The sequence below is a fragment of the Aptenodytes patagonicus genome, chromosome 1, assembly GCF_965638725.1.
Source record: "Aptenodytes patagonicus chromosome 1, bAptPat1.pri.cur, whole genome shotgun sequence".
NCBI lineage: Eukaryota > Metazoa > Chordata > Aves > Sphenisciformes > Spheniscidae > Aptenodytes > Aptenodytes patagonicus.
Genome location: NC_134949.1, coordinates 198,807,590 through 198,828,833, shown reverse-complemented (window position 1 = coordinate 198,828,833; position 21,244 = coordinate 198,807,590). Strand labels below are relative to the sequence as shown.

At 41.2% G+C, this 21,244-nt stretch overlaps 1 protein-coding gene across 2 annotated transcripts in view; it reads left to right on the top strand.

Moving 5' to 3' along the window:
• The first annotated feature begins 254 nt into the window (after positions 1 to 254).
• Positions 255 to 21,244, top strand: part of LOC143174094 (complement C4-A-like) — a 63,635-nt gene continuing 42,645 nt past the window's right edge. Inside the window, exons 1-7 of one of the 2 annotated variants that reach the window (XM_076364202.1) lie at positions 255 to 328; positions 13,792 to 13,874; positions 16,650 to 16,842; positions 17,900 to 18,083; positions 18,826 to 18,896; positions 19,212 to 19,297; positions 20,577 to 20,659. In XM_076364202.1, coding sequence (XP_076220317.1) covers positions 13,810 to 13,874; positions 16,650 to 16,842; positions 17,900 to 18,083; positions 18,826 to 18,896; positions 19,212 to 19,297; positions 20,577 to 20,659 — 682 coding nt within the window. In that variant the 5' untranslated portion in view covers positions 255 to 328; positions 13,792 to 13,809. Of the gene's footprint in view, positions 329 to 13,746; positions 13,875 to 16,649; positions 16,843 to 17,899; positions 18,084 to 18,825; positions 18,897 to 19,211; positions 19,298 to 20,576; positions 20,660 to 21,244 lie in introns of those variants that run through there. The other variant, XM_076364201.1, reaches the window with a different exon arrangement.

Sequence of the window (21,244 nt, the reverse complement as noted above, 5' to 3'; positions counted from 1 at the left end):
GCTGCCCAGGGAACAAGAGAATTTGGCTGCTAAACAAAGAAGAGCTGTCTGCTGTCGGATGCAGTCCAAGATTTCTCCAAGGGGCAACAAAGGTGCCGCTTTATTCTCACATGAGTGCCCATGGACGTGGGCCTTAACTCCTCAGTGGCTCCTGGCACCCCTGGACAGGGCAGGAGAGGTCGCTTTGGTCCAGCTCAGACCAGCCCTCGCCATCCCTCTGGAGCACTCGAACCTAACTTTCAGTCTGCTTCTCATTAAACGAGCTGTGGCGATTAGTCGTAGAATAAAGTGAAAAGGAGAGCTCAAGGCACAAGGAGCATCCTACCTGGTGAGTCACCAACATTGGCTGCGAACGGGTCTTTTTCGTGCCGCTGTCACACAGTGTGAGATAAACCTGTTGCTTAAAAGAGATTGGTGGGTTGGAAAAAAGAGATAAATGCGTGCTTTAAAGAAAAGTAGGCAGGCCAGGAGTGTGCCTGCAGATTAAAAGGCACCTGTTTGTGGTAACAGTTTCACAAAACCAGGCTGAATATTCAGAAAGGTCTTGATTTAATGACTTGAGAACAAACAGTTCTGTCATCTTCTCTAATTTATTTCTTTTGGGGTTTTTCTTCATAATTTTCTGGAAAATATAAATTCATTCTCCTTCTTGCCTGGTGCTATCTCCCACGTACCTGCACTTTAAAGGGAAACTGTCAGGGCCACGTTTATTTTCCTGACATAGATCTTGATAAATTGGTCACACTATGTGAATTTTATCATTAAAGAAAAAAAAAACACAACAACAACAAAAAACAAACAGAAAAAATACACACCTGCATTTTACAATTTTCATTATATGTTAAAGTACTGAAAATGAAACGCATGACAATTGACCAGGTGTTTTTCAGTCTAGTAAAATCAGCCCTTATGGCTGTGAATTATTAATGTGAATTACATTGCAAAAATGGGGAAAATAAATAGCCTTCAGTGTTAATGCAATTATTAACAGCAGAGATATATCAAACTGGATATGGTCTGGGCTTAGCTGTCTTCTTCCTTCTGTATCTTTTTACTTTATTACCTTCTTGTTTTCCTTTTACTGTAGCTCCTTCCTGCATTTCTTTTACTGTACTTTTTTGCTGCATGAAAATGTTGAAAACATGCCACCTTCTGTTCCTTTCAGATATTGCACAGTCCCAAGAAAACTTCTAACCTCTGGAAACCTCCGTAAAATGAGTGCACATCTGCACACAGATACATGCAGGCACACGCACATGCATGTAAACCTACATATGCACACATCTCTTAAATCCCTCTGAACTATCAAAATCTCTTTATTCACAGGCTTTTCTTTAGTTACACTATTTGCACTCCAGCTGTTACAATAAACATACTCACTAAAGGGTTTCCAAGGAAACCAGAAATTAGGCCAGTTCCGACCACCGATGCTGGAAAGTAAAGGGGGAAGAGGATGGTGATACTTCATCCGCTCTCTCTTTAATGACTGCACTGGATGAAGATCTGTATCTGCTTTTTTTCTTTCTTATCCTCAGCTCCTTCACCTCCACACGTACACCCACACGTATACACTTCCCTTCAGAGCTGCTCTGGGAAAATCTCCCTCCTCTCCTTTCACTGATGCAGGGACGATGAAGAGCTCCTGCCAGGGCACCCTGGGCATCCCCACTTGCACACTACCACAAAAAACAGTGGGAAGGGGAGATCGAAACACAGCTCCAGCCCCAAAGTTTTGCTTTTGTGTTTCATGACTTTTAACCTGAGTTTTTATATTGCTGATGACTCCTTTTCCCAAAAAAAACACAAGGGGCATTTCTTACGCCACTATCCCTCCACAAGTTTATCCCAGTATCTTAGTCTTCTATTATCCCAAATAAAGCACAACATTATGGGTATGAGCAGATTCCTCTGCATAGTTTTTCCTACCCGTATTTCCTCTATTGCCATTTAAGGAGTCTCCATAACTATAGATAAACTTGGACTTTGGCAAGGCCGGGCTGGCTCTCCAAACTCCAAGGTATGAGAAATGCTTTATTTTCTTTTCTCTAACCACTAACAAGTAGCGTGCTTCTTTCTAAGAAGCTAGAGCTGTGTTCGGGTGTCTGTCTTAGCTTCTTTTCATTGAGGACTTTGCAGTGGAAGACCATGTAGGCAGGAGATACTTCTGTGTTAGGTGACAGAGGTGAAGAGTAGCACCCATGAGTGAGGTTAGGGGGATGTACATAGCCACAGAAATGGCGTTTGTGGGTCACCTTTGGAGGCAGACAGGGAGGCGGTCAGCGTACATCTCTCAGGGCTGCAGAAAAGGAAGGAATGTCTTTATCTGCATTTGCATAAGGAGTGTTTTCCTAAGCCCATAGCTGCATTCTTCTGTACCTTATACACATTATCTTGCTTTTATATGGTCTTGGACTGCTCTGTGTAGGGGATCCTGCCTGTCTGACTCCTTAGAGAGGGCACTTTCAGATATCTGAGTTGCAGATAGGGTTATTTATTCCTTAAGAGCACTGTAAATACAATTAAGCCAGCCTTTATTTCTACTATAACCCCCATGGCAGAAGGGCTATCTGCAGACTGTAAAGAGGAATAAGTAATAAGAGTAAAATAAATATCCTTTATTTAGAAGGTGTATTTTTTCTCTGTGGTCTTTTAACCTCAGAGATACATGTTATGACAGAGAAGCCAAAGACCCTCTTTGCCTGTTCCTGTGTGCCAGAAAGGTGTTAGCGTTCCTAAATAGCTGGCCTTATATCACAATACCTTAAGGCGCTTTAATTGCTATCAATCAGAAGTGAAGCTAGCCCTCTGCCTACTGTGAAATATGGGGAGCTTAAAGATGATTTAAAATAATCTTTCCCCCTCCCTTCTAGTCAGAAGTGGAATTCAGCTGGAACAGAGAATAGGGGCCCCACGTTTTCAAGGCATCTGTTTTCCCAGATAAGCTCCTGACTCGCAGGGAGTGGGAAGAGAAGAGTGTGTTGCAGTAAATCAGAAAGTCTATAAGGCGTGGAGTGGGGTCAGGCTTCTGACTGCAATAATCACTTCAAAATGAGATAAGCCTTGTTCTTGGCAATAAACTGTGGTGGTCAGCACAAAACATTTCATTTTGCCTTCCAGGGTCTAATGCCATGAGGCTGATGTAGCTGGGTAGAGCAAGGTGTTTATGACTATCTCTGAACTGTTCTGCCAACTGAGAACGCACTGACTTTATAAAAACTTACTTACCCTTAAAATATGGCTTGAACAGCACTGCTTTTGCTGGTGCATTTTCTTGCAAAGTGATAGAATCATAGAATCATAGAATTGTTTATGTTGGAAAAGACCTTTAAGATCATCAAGTCCCACCGCTAACCTAGCACTGCCAAGTCCACCACTAAACCATGTCCCTAAGCACCACATCTACACGTCTTTTAAACACCTCCAGGGATGGTGACTCAACCACTTCCCTGGGCAGCCTGGTCCAGTGCTTGACAACCCTTTTGGAGAAGAAATTTTTCCTCATGTCCAATCTAAACCTCCCCTGGTGCAACTTGAGGCCATTTCCTCTTGTCCTACCACTTGTTACTTGGGAGAAGAGACTGACACGCACCTCACTACAACCTCCTCTCAGGTAGTTGTAGAGAGCAATAAGGTCTCCTCTCAGTCTCCTTTTCTCCAGGCTAAACAACCCCAATTCCCTCAGCCGCTCCTCACCAGACTTGTTCTCCAGACCCTTCACCAGCTTCGTTGCCCTTCTTTGGATGCACTCCAGCACCTCAATGTCTTTCTTTCTGGCAATCCAGCCAGTTTTTTACCCAGCGAAGAGTACGCCTGTCCAAGCCGTGAGCAGCCAGTTTCCCCAGGAGAATACTGTGGGAAACAGTGTCAAAGGCTGTACTAAAGTTTAGGTAGTAAAGTCCACTGCCTTTCCCTCATCCACTAAGGATAGATTAGGCTGTAGATTAAAAAGCTGGATGGAAACCTGGACTTGTATCCAGACAAGTTGGTTTTGGAGACAGCTGAGTAAAGTCTGTGATGTCAAGAGGTGAGCGTCTCAGTATCCCAAAGCGAATCCCACCAGAGGTGTCTCAGAAGATAACGCTGTAAGGGACGAGGCCCACGTGGCTGTGCTGTGAGCACTGACAATGCCCCAGGAAAAGCTCCCGAAGCCAGCCACGGGGAGAGGCCCGGTGTCACTATCCTTGACTGACGAATGTCTCAACCACTCCTGGAGCTGGGGTCAGAGAAGACTCTAGAAACCTCCAACCTGGGCTGGAGCCAATAAATAGGGGCGCACGTGAGCCTCCTTAGGGCACTCTCCCCACCGACACCCTTCCCCCGTTGGCAGGTCTGACACTGGATCCAGGATTGGTGATTTCTTTCTCTCTCTCTACCTCTCTCCTGCTTCCCAGCTCTCTCTTTCTCTCTCTCTCCCCCCCTCCTCCTTCTTGCTCTCTGCTTTTGATGTTGCTGAGTAATACAAGGCCTACCTCAACTCCTCACAAAGCTGCTTAGCTTGTCTTATATATTAAGACATAGAGGGTTGATGCTTGTAGAAGTGTTCGTGCCGTTAAAGTTGGAGTTTGTTTTTGGACCTTGAGTGTTATTTCACCTTAATCCACACTGAGGGGATTTGCGGACCTTAGTCACTCTCCCCTTCCCACAGGTGGGACGTGACAAACACGTTTGATTCTGAACTGCCAGTGGGTCACTTGGGGCATGTTTGAGGGGGTTTTATTCTTTTTTTCTCTTTCTTTACACACAAGTGCTTAAGCACTCCTTAGAGCAGACCAGGATAGCTCACTGCACTAGTACAGCCCAAATTGCTTTTTAAAACCCACTAGCTGTATTGACTGTCATGGAGCTCAGATACGCAGCTCACGTACGAGCAGCCTGCGCTGTGGAGAACCACCCGTGTGCCTGTGAATCCGGAGCTGACTCTCTGTTTCTCCTAGTACCTGTCTGGGAGGTAGAAGGGGATCTCAGAAAGCAGGACTGGCAATTTCACAGTTCTTCATGAAAGCTTGCTTCCGTGGTGGAAAGCACAGCTGCCCACTGGATGGCACCAGGACTCTACATACGCCGCTGCTGGAGGCATGCACACTTCCCTTCAACGTCTCTGACTGTCCCATTGCTAGGCTAAGTGGTGCTTTGCAAACAGACACAGCCAGACCCTGGAAGCAAAAAGATAGGTAGAAATTACAGATGTGAAAGCTGTCACTGAAGATGCAGAGTGCTGTCCCGGGTAATATTTTCAAAGGGGCATGCGATCTTTTATGCGCATGCAGGGGTGTGTTACCGAGATGGGAATATTCTGCAGAGTACTTTGTGTTCCTTTCCATACAGACTGCTATTTGTGAATAATCACATAGAGGATAATCACAGATGTGGAATACACCTTTTCTAACCATAGGATAGAGGGAAAAACATTTTTTTTTTCAGACTGTGTTGTTCCAAAGCTTCCTTGATGCTCCTTCAAGCTACAGCAACAGCAGTATATAGGTGCTGGAGGCTTAGCAGATTCTAGCTGCAGAATTCTCTGTCTTGGAGTATATTAACATCCCACACGTGACCGAGATCAGAGGCATTGATGCTGCCACAGTGAGTCAACACTTTTTGGTATCTCACTGGATAATGCATGCAGCAAACCTATGGCAGATATTTACAAAATAATGTACAAGTAAATGCTGTTAATACTCTTCTCCACAGCAACTGAAGCTGGGCTTGCTGCCTAAATGTACACCTGCAGTGTACTTACTGAAGCCAACAAGCTTTAGTGAAGTCACCAAAGAAAGGGGAGGTTTGGAAATTTAGCGTTCCATTACATTATGTTGTAATTCTTAATGATCTCTGATGACTGTTTGTTTATTTATTTATTTGTCACTGCTCAGGCAGAAATGTAAAAGCCTGTGAAATGGGAGCCAGCCCCAAATTTACTTAAGACACTGCTGCTGGTGGCAGCAAGGAATGAGAAAAAGCCTGTAAGGTAGAGCATAGCAGCCCAAGACTGAGATGCTTGGTAGGGGCCAGCCTTGGCACCCCCATGCTGTGTATAACCTTGAGGAGGAGCCTGCCTCACCGTTTGGATGGCAGAGGCCAGTGGGCTCCGGGTGCAGGACTAGACGGTGTCCAAGCCCAGGAACAGCATGAGCAGGCTGGGAATTAGATTTCAGACCTGAGCTTCTATCTGAGGCTTAGAGTGCCATGGGCACCGGCTCTTTCACCGGCTATTTATTTCTTCCACCTTCGCCAAGCCAGAGACAGACACAACAGGCATGGCCAGTGCATGTAGAAGAAAGCAAGCTAAGAGATACACCCAGAATTGGATGGCACTGGCTGCCAAAGCTCTCTGCCCCACCACCCTGAAGAGGGGAGAGCAGACGTACGGCCCCAGCCTTGGCTTTCACAGCAGGGTTGCAAGATGGGCTGCAGTCAGCACAGTGCAGAGGTGTTTTTAAGGCACATCCTGACGTGACTGAAAATTCATCTTCCTCATTCAGAAGTCAAGTCAAAATCAAGCATGAATGGCCTGGAAATATGACCCACATCATAAAAATGCATAGCAGAACATGTGCTCACATATTAGCAACAACAGCTCCATGCTCCTTCCAAGATGTGTTGACTAAATAAATGAAAACACCCTTTGTGTTCCCATTTTGTTGTAGTTTCACCTTCTTTCTGTAGGTACAATGTGTAAACCGTATGATCTGGGCAGGGCGTGTCTGACCAAGTACCATCAGCAGGGCTTTGGGGACATCCAGCCAGGCCCCTTCTGAAGGCATCAATATTCCCCTCTGCACCTAAGCCACTGAGAGGGCAGCTGAGTTGTCTTCTTTCATATTATTTTGCTGGAGGCAGTTTTCTGCAAAATTGTGTTAGCGAGAGGGAAGATTCCTGCTACGACTGCCATGTTCAGGCTGGGTACGGTACCTACGCCTGACAGTACAAAGAGGCACGTTGTTCATCCAAATAGCTGCCTAAAAAGCTGATGGCTGCAAAAGGTCAGAGCTCCATGGCTAAATTTCTGCAGGAAGAAGAGACCAGCATGCATTACCTGAATACCTGTCCCACTGAGCTGCTGCAAAAGTCATCCAGATTTTACTCCTCTATAACAGGACAGCTAATGCTCTGCCTGGGGAGGTACTGCAGCTCCTGATGCTGAAACGTGGTGTAACTGAGCAGCTTCTCCTTTACAATAAAAACAAAACTCTCCTGACACTCATATCCTGTCTCCTTTCCCCCTTTCTCTTTGAATTTCATCCTTGAACATTAAAACCAAGGGATCAAAAAAAGTAGGACAGCTTCTGATCTGCCGGTGGAGCTGACCTAAACTTGCTTAAGTGCGATGGAGGTCAGAGCAGAGCCTTCTCCCAGGCTTGGGAGAGGAGAAGCTTCCTTGTGTCTCATGTGTCTCTGAGTTACTGGGTGAAGTGAATGTTTTAGATTTAATTTGCAGATCAGAATAAGGAAAGCTGCCAGTGGCACAGCAGCCATGGCTAGCTGTGGTTGTACGTGGTATGTGATTTTTTTTCTCCTTTTTTTTTGTGAAACATTTTTTACTATAATTGTGCAATCGTCTGAAACATTAGAGTATCTCCATTTAACAAGTCAGGAAATGCAAGGAATGAGGGTCAGTAATAGTTATAAATTACTTCTCTAAATTTTGCCTGCATAAAAGGCTGGTTTTCCTCGATTTCACGATATGCTCCCAAATGCACAGAACTGAATGTATAACCTTTATTCTTATTCTTCTCAGCTAGTTAAAATTTTAGCTTTTGCCACTGATATGTTCAAGATGCCTTTTGCTTTTTTAACTTATTCTTATCTTTTGCTCCCATGAAAAGGAGAAGAAAAGAGTATCCTAAAGAGACAATTATGTTCACTACAGTCCAGAAGAATGGAGAAGATCAAAATGTTTGAAATATGTTAATTTTTGTAGGTAATGTGTATTTGTTACAGTTGGTAGTGAGGAAAAATGGGCTTGTCTTTGGTTTTTACAATGAAATTGAAAGAAAAGAAAAACACAAAGGATGGATTTGAGAATAAGACTCTAGACAGAGTGTCAGGATGTTTGGGTACAATGGCGGGACCCCAGATACCCTGTATGATTTAGGCCAAGTTGTTTTCTTCTTCCTCATTTCCAGCAGTTCCTTGCTTTCACCTGGGGTGAGAGAGCCACCTGCATGCTCAGACATCTCCTCCCCTCCTGGCCATGACCTGTCCAAAGACTTTTTCTCTCAGCAAAGCTCTAGTTGGTATATTTATTAAATTTGACCTATATTTCTTGAAGGTTCCAAAAGCTCTGAGACTCTGAAAAAGGTAGTTAACCAAAAAAACAGGATGCATTATTACAGTAGGGTGAAATACTATGTTAGTGGTATAATGCAATTATTGCCTGACCTAAAAATACCATGCTGTCTTATATAGGTCATTTTGCAATATATGAAATTCCCAGAAGCAGTGCTGGTTTTGTATATTCTTCACAAATCCTAAATTCTTTTTTTCTTTTTTTTTCTTTTTTTTTTCTTTTTGTTTTTGACACTATGTTAAGAAAATCACAGAATTGAGCCTACCCATTGGGATAATGAGGGAGGAACCCATGAGAAAAAACTAAGTCTGGTTGCTTAATCCCCCCCAAATCCAGGCTCCTCAGTGAGAGCAGAAAAACCCATGGATATATTGGTTTTCCTTTTTTAAAGGGGAGGGGGGGATCAGCAGATACGCTTAGGAGCACTAAATGCAGAACATTTAAAGAAAATACTGACAAAAAGGACAATTTTTCATGGCAAAAGCAACTAGAGCCTAGATTAACTTTTTAATTCATGACCTAGATTATGGTAAAGAGAAAAAGTATAGTTTAAATTTACATTTTCAATTTACATTGGTGCTAAAGAGAAGTTTTCGTGCTGTTAAGAGGAACTTTTCAAATTAGACCCACACTTCATGGTCTGCTATTGAAAAAGGATTTCAAAATCTAATTTTCTGAAGTGTCAGAAGTGAAATACTGCCTTTTGTGTTTGTCACAGTTCCCTGTAACTCGGCAAAGAGGCCATCACCGCAGTGCTTATTTGTAAAATGTGCTTTGTGAAGCTGTCCTTTGTACCCTTCTGCCAGTCAGAGGTGAAAGAGTGCAGGAGGAAAGTGAAAGAAGAGTTTGGTCTTGTTAGTATTTAGGCAGATTAAGGGGAAAAAGCCTTGTGGAAGCACTTCAAGCCAAAGAACAAAAAATACTGCTGGTGATCAAAACACTGTGAAAGCCTACAAAGTTCAAATGAAGCTACTGAAAGGAGAGATAGCATATATTCAAAATAAAGCAAGTCTGTCTCCCTGAGTTCAGGGTTCACTAGTTCCTTCTTACACATACGTCATTCCCAGACTGTGCTTTCCACACACTGTACTGGACTGTGGGTCAACTGAAGGATCAATAGCATACCTGATTAAAAGTGGCTGATGAGTAAATAGGAAAGGACCTTTGCCTTTAGAAAAAAGACAGGTGCTTAAGTCATTGTAGGGTGAGTTTTCTGTGTTCCCTCTTTCATGCATATGCTGGAGACCTTCAACCAAGAGAATTTTATTTTATTTCATTTCATTTCATTTTATTATTTTATATTTTAATGTGGCTTTGGAGTGGATTATTTTGCATTATACTAGAAATCACAATCCCAGCCAATCTGAAGAATCTGTGATAATAGAGTACCGGTGCAATGATTGTTTTATAGAAACCCATAGACAGACAAATAAAGCATAAGAAATTTTAAGCTTAGTTATATAAATGGTTATGTCTACATTTGCCCTTTTGTGTTTCTGAGAGAGAGTGAGAAAATCCCTATTTATTTGCAGTTACTGGTTTATATCTTGGAGAAAAAATGCCTTTATTATTACGAGTCAGAACACCTCCTTAAATTCAAGTATAAAATGGTTATGCAACATATAGCTATGGATAGCCATTATGTACACACACATATATATATATTCATACTTCACAAGGAAGCAAAAGTGTGCAAATCCAATTAAAAACAAGTGAAAGCGAAAAATGGCTTTTGCAAGATCCCCTTTAAAAAGCGATCCATGAAAATGTCTTACTGTGAGCTCATACATGGCTGTTTGTATAGCTGTACAACCAGACCTCGGTCCCCTGACAAACAAGCCAGCCCAGACAATGGAAAGACCCTCTCCTCCCCTCTGATAAAGACCGGCACAACGGCGAGATTTTGGCATGACCCCACAGTGCAAAGTTGCCTTTCCTGTGACTTCAGGAACAGGAAATCCATGCTGGTTGTGTTGCAGACTTCTGCAAATTGTTGGCTTTTCAGCTGGGAGAACTCCATCTGTGTTTCTCAAGGAAAGGGCGTTGAGCATGCGGATGTTGATTTTTTTTTCCTTATTTTTTATTTGTCTGGAGGAAAAAAAAAGGACACACTCATACTGTTTTCTTGTTCTGTTTTAGTGACTGAGATTGCTCAGTGATTGCATCAGCCCCAACCTTGGATGGCAGCCGTGTAAGACCTAGCAGTGGAACTGACTGGAAATGGCAGGAGCCTTAGCATGCTCCGTAGCTATTGCTGCCCTTAATTAACTTCCCCTCTTTGTTCATGCAAGAGTGAGAAGTCCTTATTTTACCAGCTGCAAGTTTAAAAAGTGTCTTCTACTCCCCGGGGAGAGCATGAGACCTATTCCCAAAAGAACTTCTTCTTCCACAAAACCTTTGTCTTTGCCCTGAGCACAGACCAGCTTTGTGGTGGAAATCTCTGCTCTTCCTCACCAGCAGGCTTGGGTTTGGGAGGCCGGAGGCCCTGAGGAAAATGATGTGATTTTGTCATGGAAATAAATCAGTTTTGTCAGTGCATAACTGCAGAGGGAATGAGAGGGAGGGCAGAGTGAAAATAACTTTGGTCTTAACAGTTCCCATTTCTGATCTCCTGTAAACATCTCCCAAAGAGCACAGATTTGGACCCTGAGGATCCATAGGTACCTTTCCTCACCGTCTCCCTCCTGGCTGACAGGTGAAGTGAGAGTGGAAGCCAAAAGAGGAAGGGTGAAGGCAACTGAAGAAATCACAGTATATTTCTGAGCTGCAGCAAATACAATTTCAAATTTGCTCTCATTTCTTCAGGATTGCTAACTCTGATGGCAGTTATCAAATCTTCATCACCACTGCTCACTCTCATCTGTGTTTTCTGATGTTTTTTTTTTCTTCTTTTTCTTTTTAATCTGGGGGACAGGTTTTATTTTTCAACTGTAAATTAAGCTCTATTAAACCCACAGTTGATGCCTACTGAGGTGACCAATGCCATAGGGAAAGGACGATGGAGCACTTGCTGGCCTGCTCAGTAGCTGATAACCCACTGAATTCTCTCCTATATTAAATACTGGGAGAGTACTCAGCTGATTCAAGCAAATGTCATAAGAATAGTGTTAATAAGGCAGCAGTTTGCTAGAAAGAAAGAAAGAAACTGAAGGAAAAGTAGAGCAATCCCAGAGCTGGGTTTCTGCCCAGTAGTCTTTCCAGAGTCACAGAACAACAGTGAGACCTCTCTCAGCCTTATAAAGACGGTATTTCTATATTTTCTAATTTTATCCTGAGAACAATCCAAGGCTGGTAGGCCCTTTCCTGGGGATCCTTAGTTCAGCTGTCACTCCTACACTACCAAAATTTGGCTGTCCCAGCAAAGGCCCTATGTACAATTGGAGCATTGTCTCTCTCTGCCAACAAGAATCAAGCAGAGGCTTCTAGAAAGTGGTCAGAAAGTCTGAGATAACAGATAACATTTCTAACATAGCAATATTTTATATGTAACTTGATTGGCACAGTGGCTAGAAGTGAGTCCCCTTAGAGCAGTCAGCTGAATGCATTAATCTTCTTTACTCCCCATAGGAGCTCCCACCCAGCCTTAGCTCTCAGGGATGACTCAGAGAGTTGCCTTAGCGAGTTAAATTAAATATGTTCTGTTCCTCAGTAGTAAGTCTCGATGTGAGCATCTGCCTCCTCTTTGCTACAGCACTTTGGGCCACTTTGTTGACTACAAGGGGAGCCTAGATGGGCTTGGTCAGAAGACCTCCCCAAATCAACAGCTGCGTAATCATCTAAACCTGAGTCCAGAGGAAGGAGCAAATAGCACAAACTAATAGTATGTCATTCGCATTAGCACAAACCAAATTCTTTTTTTCATGATATTTTACACATTTATTTATTTTTGATGGGCATGACAATTCCTGGGCCTCTGAATTGTGGAGTAGTTCCTACTTCCCACTAATATGCTTTCACCTCTATCAATGTGCTCTTGCACTGACCTCATAACTTGTCTCAAGAACCAAGGCTTAAAGAATTAATCTACAATGGAATAATTTTACCTGTCCAAATTGTAAGAAGGTACCTATTAATGTGGATTGTCTCCATACAATAGCTGTTCCCTAATCATTGCATGTATTGATTGTCTCTTGGAAAAAAACCTATGCCTACAGCAGGCAAAACATGCATCTGTGTTTTTCTCAGAGGGAGCTACCACGTTTGTGACACCCTCAGTATAAAATAGTGAACTGGTTTGTTGACACATTACACCTTCTCTTCCCCTACCTCATCTTGCAGCAGCTCTTGCTGGAAAATGTAGATTTGAGAAGCTGCTTACGTCTGAAGAGCAAGGCAAGGGAAGTCTCTAAGGCAAGGGATGAGGTAAGGTGGAGGTCCCTTCACCCTCACAGTGCAACGTGACTGTGGGCAGCGAGCCCTTGCTGTGAGCGTGAATTCACCTTACAAATAATGGAGTGCTGATTTAAGGCATCCGTTGCTAATAATTAAAGACACAGGCTTAAATGTGGTGCATTAAAGGGCAGTTTATCCCCCGAACTTGTGGGCAGCCATGTGATCATTTCTGGGATTTGACCTGCCTGTAAATCAGATGGGCATTTTTCCATTTTCATGAGTCAACAAGATTATGTTTGGGAGAAAACAATCCAGGAAAGGCTTGAAAAAATGAGACCTGATGAGAGTTTCTGTTTGTTCTTTCATTTGCCTTTGATCAAAACTGGTTCCTGCACGCAGTTATTCCTCAGACTTTTTTTTTTCCTGTTTTTGAATATCCTGCCTTTTAGGATAGTGTGTGTCTTTCCTGCAGTCTGGAATGCCTTCAGCTGATGAGTCATTTTATATGCCTATGCTAAGATAAGACTAATTACCCCCTGGGAAAGCCCTCTGTCTTGACCATGAAGGAAAATTGGGCTGACTGGCTCAGAGACATCCATTTTATTTCCACTTAAGTTAAAGCAATGAATGCCTTCAAGCACTACAGATTGGGACGGAGTTGTACAGGCAGATTTCCACTGCAGTTCCTTTGGTGCTATCTAAACCAGAAGGAACTTTCTCTCACCGTTGCTGGACCACAGAAATGCCTGGAGTTAAGTAATGGCGTAGAGAAGGGACCTGTCTCTTGCATTTGTCCCCATTTAGAAGTGCTTTACAGCCACTCTTTTAGCCATGGTCTCCTGTTTGATTTTGGGATTACCTTTGCAGTATTTGTGAAAACTTGTCTCTGCACATGATTTTTAATTGCTATCGTGTGAAAATATTGAAGCTGGGAAGAGAATGAATGAATAATCAAACGTAAAATTCTGGCTAAGTCCAGAATGTCTCTCCCCAGGCTATTAATTTGTGCATCACTATCATGTTTGTCGTTACTGTTTGCACAGTTTTGCAAGTTATTAATAAATAACTGGGATAGATAATGTTCTTTGCTGCAATGTGCCGTCAGCCCATTTCTTACAACCTGCACCTCAAGAGTAGATTGACGCTGGCTGTTTGGTATTTCTGTTTTGCAGATGTTGTAGAGTTTTCCAATGGAAAGGCTGGTATTTTTGATGAGCTTTTTTTTGCTGTTATCCAATACACAGCAAGCACCATCGTAAGTATACTTTATTATTAATTCTTCACTGCTAACAAATCCTTTGAAAGAGAAAGTAGGAAATGCTAATGGTCTTGATAGAGAATCAACAAAGCCTGTTTCTTGGACCGCTGAAAATTTGTGTAGCCTTAAATAGGTAAAAAGTAAAAAGCTTAAAACTGCCCTTTTAAGGCACTTTTAAGGGGAGACATCTCCATTCAGTAACAAATAATTAAAAATGCCCTACTAAAGCATGATGTTAATGCTGTTATTGCTGCTTGTTCATCTTTAGTTTATGACATTTATCAGATTGGGAAATCTTGGGAAAGAATAACTCTCCTTTCTGTAATTGGTTTATACATTGCAGAAAGAAAAGTGTGCACATTTGGGAAAGCTTCAGGATTTTTCTGTACTTATCCTCTATTTTAGTGGAGATTTACATATGTTGATACTGGTTCTTCTAGTTGGACAAATTCCTGCGTTTGGGAAATAGATGTAACTCTTTGTGAAAACCTATGGAGCATGTTAAAGGTCCTTCAAATTGACCTTTACCTGTAGGGCAGAGGTACAGGAAAAGAGACTCTTGCTTTGTTCCCACCAGGGTCAAGTAGATTCAGGTACTTGCCATAGCCAGAGGAGAGCTTTGATGAGATATTTGGGCAGGCAGGACAAACCCTCCTCTCCTTCCACATCAGCCCACATTTGAGGTTATCTCCAATCCCAAATATTTCTCTTCTTATGAGGTTTTAGCCAGATGCAGACTTCTGCCTGCAGTCTGGTGTTGACCTCCAGTGTCCATGTCAGCATGAAAACTACAGCCGCACAGAAACTTTATATTGGGGTATCTAGCGCTAATGATGCATCTTGGTACACACTTCATCTTCAGTAAAGCACTGGCTTTTTTGTCTGTGAGAAAATCTTAGTGGAAACAGGGACTGAGATACTTTTTTTCTGAGGTAAATGGATGTGGGAAACACAAGGTGCTGAATATACTAAGTATATGAAACTGAACATTATATCAGGAAAATATTGTCATGATGCTTCGAGACCAGATCTGGCTTATGTCTGGCTAGCTGAGATTATCGGCAGTATAGGCTAGTGACCCTGTCTGTCTGAGCCATTGCATAGGTAAATTTTTAAACAACTAACTATACTGCTGTAAAAAAAACACGCTAAATTTCTGTAGGCTATGGCAAAGAGCAAAAATTACGCTCTCTTTCCCATATGTGAAGACAGGTCTTGTGTGTAAGTAAGTTCACTTGTCTTTTGCTAGAGCCAACAGATTCTGAGTGGGTGATGCAGTGACACTTTTAGAGTAAAACCCCTTCAATGCCACTGAGAAAATACAACAGCTGAAAATGAAAACTTTCTTCTCAACATTCAAGCATTTGAATGTATATAGATGCCAAACCTGCCTGACTAATGAATTAGAGAAGACAATTAGACAAATGAAAACAATAAAGATCAGAACCAAGCATTGCATGAGGGTAGATGTAACTGAAACACGTTTCATCATTCATTGTAAACTAGAAACATTAGAAAGTATTTTCACAAATGTATAGGTAAAAATGATAAAACATTTAATTTTTATTAATAGAGGCTGTTCTGGTTTTCTTTCCCAATATTCCTGTGTTTGTGTAAAGACTCAGACCATCTGTGATGCATTTCACTAATCATATGGAAGGAGAGAGATTATTTTTATTCTGTTTTCACAGTGCACCATGATTATTATCAGAAGAAAAGGAAGTAAATTTGAGTTTCATTTGAAAAAAACATACCAGTTTTATTCCCTTATTTCTATACCCCACCTTTCATTTTATAAATTTAAGAAAGAAGAAACATTAAAAAAAAAAAAAGTTAAAAAAGAGAAAGTTCACCCATTCTGATAATGGTAAAATCATTTACCTTTCGTTTTAGAAGTCTTCTGCAGAATAATCATTTTCCAAAAGCAGCTTTCTTGAGCTCAGAACTGTTCCTTGTGTATGTGTCATTATACCATTAAGACACAGTTCTTCATATAGTGCTCTGATTTTTGTGTAAGAGATACTTGAAAAAAAGAGAGCAAGAATGATGATCTGCATTCTAAAGGTGATGAAAATAATTACCAAGGAACACCAGAGCAGAGTTAAGAATAAAGGAAAGTAATAAAGAGAAAAAACTAAATCCCAACCAGTTTAGCCTCCAACTCAGCCCTTCCCAGGGCTGTGGTATCACCTTCCATGGTCTCTCATTACCAGCATTTCACAAACAGTGACATCTGAATGAAGATCAGCTACTTGAAACCCTATACATATGGTTATATAGGACATTGATACCTCCTGACATATTAAAGCATAAGCTGGCATACTGTAGGTGCTAGTACATGAAGATACATGACTTCGTAGTATCAAATATGTATTCATGAATACCTATTCATTGTTTCTTAATGCATGGCCAGGTTTTGTTTCCAGAAAGTTGAGTTTATAGAACTTTCTCTGAGTTAAACCAGGCTATAAATGGCATTAGCGGTCCCTGGGATACATTGCAGGTTTTTTTTGCTCCTATCTATGCGAGCTGATCTTTTGTAGGACCTAAATGTGATGGTTCAGAATTTGGGGATCAGTCGGAGAGAAACTGTCTGCTTTTAACCTCTACTCTGACTAACAAGGGGGATGGACTAGGTGATCTCCACAAGTGCCAAGCTCAATTATTCTGTGAGAGTCTGTTTTTTTCTTTAAAATTTGTATTGGCTGGACATTCTTGTATTATGCAAAAATCAGCCTACATACTGGACAATCTGTTTCTATGTTGGTTTAGATTTCTCATTACTGCCCCAAACGTGGTACATTTGGGCACACATGAGACAATAACTGTTCAAGTCCATGGAGCGCAGCACCCTGTGCAAGTTACAGCATACTTCAAAGATGAGACAAAAAATCAGCTCCTATCAGAGAGGATCATCTTTAACCTTAACCAAAATAACAACTACCAAGAGATGAAAAAAGTAATGGTGAGTCTACCATCATAGTGATGTAAAGGTTTTAATATGGTGATAAAAATCACATAATCTGTACTAGGAATATGTTGGAACAGAGGCAACACTGATCCCTAGAGACAGAAGACAAAACACCAATTCCAGTGACAGCAGCACCCTGTTCACCCCACCAGCTAATAAAGCAATGCCTAATATAATTTCAGTGGTGATTGTGAGTGCTCTTTCGGTTGCCCAACAAGCAAACCCAAGGTTTTGTCACATGGTGATGAAAGATCTTTTCATCACTGTAGATCAGTGATGAAATTAAATTTTAAAACATTTAATTGTTTTATCACTGTTTGTTGTTCTGCGTCACTTAAATTAAGACTGCATTCGCACCTTTGGCATATTGACCATTTTACAAAACAGGGGAAACCTTGAAAAACGCACAGTCTCTCAGTCCAAAGCTTGTGATGTTTCTGCAGACCTCTAAGTTGATTAATTGTACTTTATATCATTTGCTTCTGACATGATTCTTCGAAGTCTGGCAGCATTTAGTTCAGGAGTACTGGTTTGGGCTATTTGCTTGGAAAACAGCACACAGCAAGACTCAGTTTAGCTCTGATCGATTACTCCCAAAGCTAAAAGCTGAGCTTTCAGATCAGGTTCCTCTTGAGCAGGATGTTTAGAAACATCGTATTAACCTGCATGAGGTAAAGCTCATAGCCAAGATTTTAGCAAATGAAGGATTACAGGATGCTGCTACAGCTACCAAATGATATGGTAACTGGAATTTAATATGCATGTAGGCTGAAGAAAAGTCACTGGGCTTGCGTTATTGCCATTGGACAGAATAATGTGTATTTCTATGGCAGAAAATGGGGGATTAGATAGTATTTCTACTTACAGAGACATATTTACCCAGTAAGAAAGGTATAACACCCATTAAGAAAGATGTAATTGAGTATCTTCTGTTGAATGGTGCTAATAAAATTATTTAAGCACTTCAGCTGTTTTTGGCCCTCAGCTGTGTGGCTTCAAAGTTACCAGGTTCATGCCTGACTCTATTGGGTTTTTCCTTTTGTCCTCTCAGGTCAAGCCAGGGCCTCTGCAACACGACCTGTTCAAGAAGAGTAATCGGACGTATGTTCTGCTAGTCACCGAAAGCAGGGAGCTTTATAAGGAGACCATTCAAAGCACTCGCATCCTCCTGTCTTCCAAGAAAGGCTACATTTTTATTCAGACAGATAAGCCTATATACACACCAAGTTCCAAAGGTTAAAATACAAATGCTGCATTTCAGATGTTGAATATAGATGTTACAAGGGCATGATTAGAAAAAGAAATAATGACTTGATCCTTCCTAATGTAAATCCTTCTTGCTTAACCCCAGCTATCTCTGTGCATACCAGCCAGTCCAGATTTTAAAATCTCCTTCTGCAGCCAGGGCTTCTTGCAGGGTCTGCACTGCACATTGCAGCAACCCACGTGGAAATGCCACCGGAATCAAAAAGTCGTTCTTTCTTCTAGCAGGAGCCAAACAAAATCTGCTCCTTTTTGTTCAAAAAGCATAATAATGACTTTCCTTTGGAAAATAAAATTGTGAGAACCCCGCAAAAAAAAACCCTATTCCTTCTGCTTGCAACACAAGCAATAAGTATCCTTTGCACTTTAAGACCATGACTGTTTTGTTATTTAACAATTTACTTAAGTAACAAGAGAAGGAGGTCAAAAAGTTCTTGCGTTTAGTTGCAGCCCTTGACTGCAGAAGGAATACAAAAGTGAGTGAGGCTCCCTGTGTATTTTTTGGAATTTGCTTCAAAAATGCGTGTGTGTGGTCATGTAACATGAGAAGCCTATGGAAGAATGTAATTCTTTTTTGAAATTTCTCAGACTTCTTTTCATTAAAAGAAAGTGTTTTATCCTAAATTCAGTAACTCAGTTTAGAGCTCATAATAATTACAGTCTAGAAAGGCCAGAAATAAATATGTGAACACAGTTTATTCTTCTGTTAAACAGTAAAATACAGGATCTTCATTCTGGACAATGCTTTGAGGCCAGCAGATGATACAGTTACAGTTGCTGTGCTAGTAAGTATACAAAAAACACTTTTAATGGGTGCTGCTTCAGCACAGGCACTATGAAAAATTTCCACAAAAGAACCAAGAGTAAAATTATAGCTATGACTCCTCTCCAGAAATGGGTATTTACATATTGTGAGATATGTCTAGTCATTTTTGGCCAATATCAGGAGCATGGAGGGAAAGGTAACATGTGAATATTAAAGTAGGAAAGTAAAGACTGTATTTTCTCTTCCTTAGGACTAGTATATGAACTTGAGCTTTTGGATGTCAATGCTTGACGCCTGGCGCATAACTTTATGTTTGTTTTCTCTCTCTCAACAGAATTCAAAAGGAATGGTGGTTAAAAAGTCAGACCGGAAAATAAAAACAGCGTTCAGTGAAAACTTTGAAATACCTGACATTGCCGAGTACGCTACTGCTGTGCCTTGTGCATTAAAACAGTTCACGTGTCAAAATGTCTCTTGCAGCAGAACTGTCTTCAAGCTAAAAACAGAGTCCTGCCCTTCCCTTCCCTTCTTCCTGCTCTGCTCCCCTGTTTTCCCCTCTTGTCTTTTTTCTTACTGTGTATTGTCTGCTTTGCCATTTATTTAGAACAGCAGGGAGATGCAAGGTACAGTAAAGCCGGCAGTTTTGCTTTGATTACACCTGGGAAGCACCACGGCTCACTGTCAGCATGTGACAGCAGGGAACTGTGTCTGGTTCCTCTGGAACCAGCCCTGGAGCCTCCTGCCGTGCCAGGGTCTACACCTGAGCTAGTCACCCCACACTCCCTTCTCTGACACTGGAGAGAAAGCTGCATATGTAGGCTGCGATTCATCTGACCTGGTTTAGATGCCTATGTCGGGATGAGAGGTACCGTGCCTCAGCACTGTTTGCTTCTCTCCGTTGGCTGTAGAGGAGCCTGAGGGGACCTACGCAGATGAAAGACCTCACAGTATAATGTCTAAAGTGAGGAGGACTAACCCCACCTCCTATTAGCAGGATCAAACCATCCAGATTCATCCCCCTGACCTGTTGGAGTACTGAAGTTTTTTAACTGCTGAATTGCTTGAATGATCTTTCAAAATTGTCTTTCTCTCACCATGGAGCAGAGACTGAGCCTATGGTTAATATCTTTTTACCTTTAAGCACCTCATCTTGGAGAGATGAGTCCAGAATTTAATGCTAATATGCTGCAATTAGCAACATTTATTCTGGTGAGGAACAATTTAGTAAACTGCTTAAATATCTGCTCAACCGTATGACTACATTCAGGAGAGCACTCCTGTAAGGGCTCAGTTTGCAGAGTGTAATTAATTATCTCTGATTTAAAACAGTCAAGCTTTTACTTAATATGCAGTGTGGTTTTGCATGCTAGATTGATTTTGACATCACAGTGAAGATAAGCTGTAGGAAACACATGATGAGTTATCTATTTCTGAGGGCTTTTAGAAGGTAGCGCATGTTACATGTGGTTTGCAAATATGTTATCTTGTGTTTCCTCATAAAGCTTTTTTGAGTGTTTCCTAGGATATTTGGAAATATGTTGCTAGCTCCTCCCAGCAAAGAGAAACCCATTAATAAATTAGTTTGGGATGAGAGCAAAGCAAGGAAAATAGTAGCATTTAGTGATAATTTAAATATATTAGCATCACAAAATATCTGAGGAATCCTAATTAACTATTTTCTCCTGAATCTGAACTTTAGGCCTGGAACTTGGAAAATCAAAGCCTGGTTTCATCAATATGAAATGTCTAATGTTTCTGCTGAATTTGAAGTTAAAAATTATGGTAAGAGAATATTTAATTTGCATTATAAATATATGAAGCCATCACTATGTGTTAAAAGATATACTGCAGTGATTAAACCTGGCTGTAGTTAGGTACTAAGGACAAGATTCACAGTGTTTCAGTGCCTCATTGCTATCTCTGATGCACAGAAGGAGAACTGTGGGTTTGTGTACCTTCTACTTATATTTGAAAAAAACCCTTATTTTTATACAGACCGTAACTTTAACATTTTTCACAAAACATCCTTTTTTGGAAGGGCTTTCCTACTTCGGGAAAAAATGGAGATGAGCTCCATTTTAAAATCATTGCAATTCTGGCTAAAGTTTTCAGTAAAGACTAGAAGGAAAAAAAACCCACCCTATTTTCTCTCAGTAGAATTCCGTTTGGAAGTTGAATAGAGTTGTTCCTATACTCAGAGAAGCTTTTTTAAAGAAAAGTAAGGGCACTGTGGAAAAAGTAAAAATGTAGAAATTTAACAATTTGAGGTAAGAAATGGCTTGATTTATTTGCACTGAAATTACACTTTCTTGTAAAATTTAGTGTGGGTTGTTTTTTTTTTTCTTAAAGGCAAAAGAAAACCTCAGG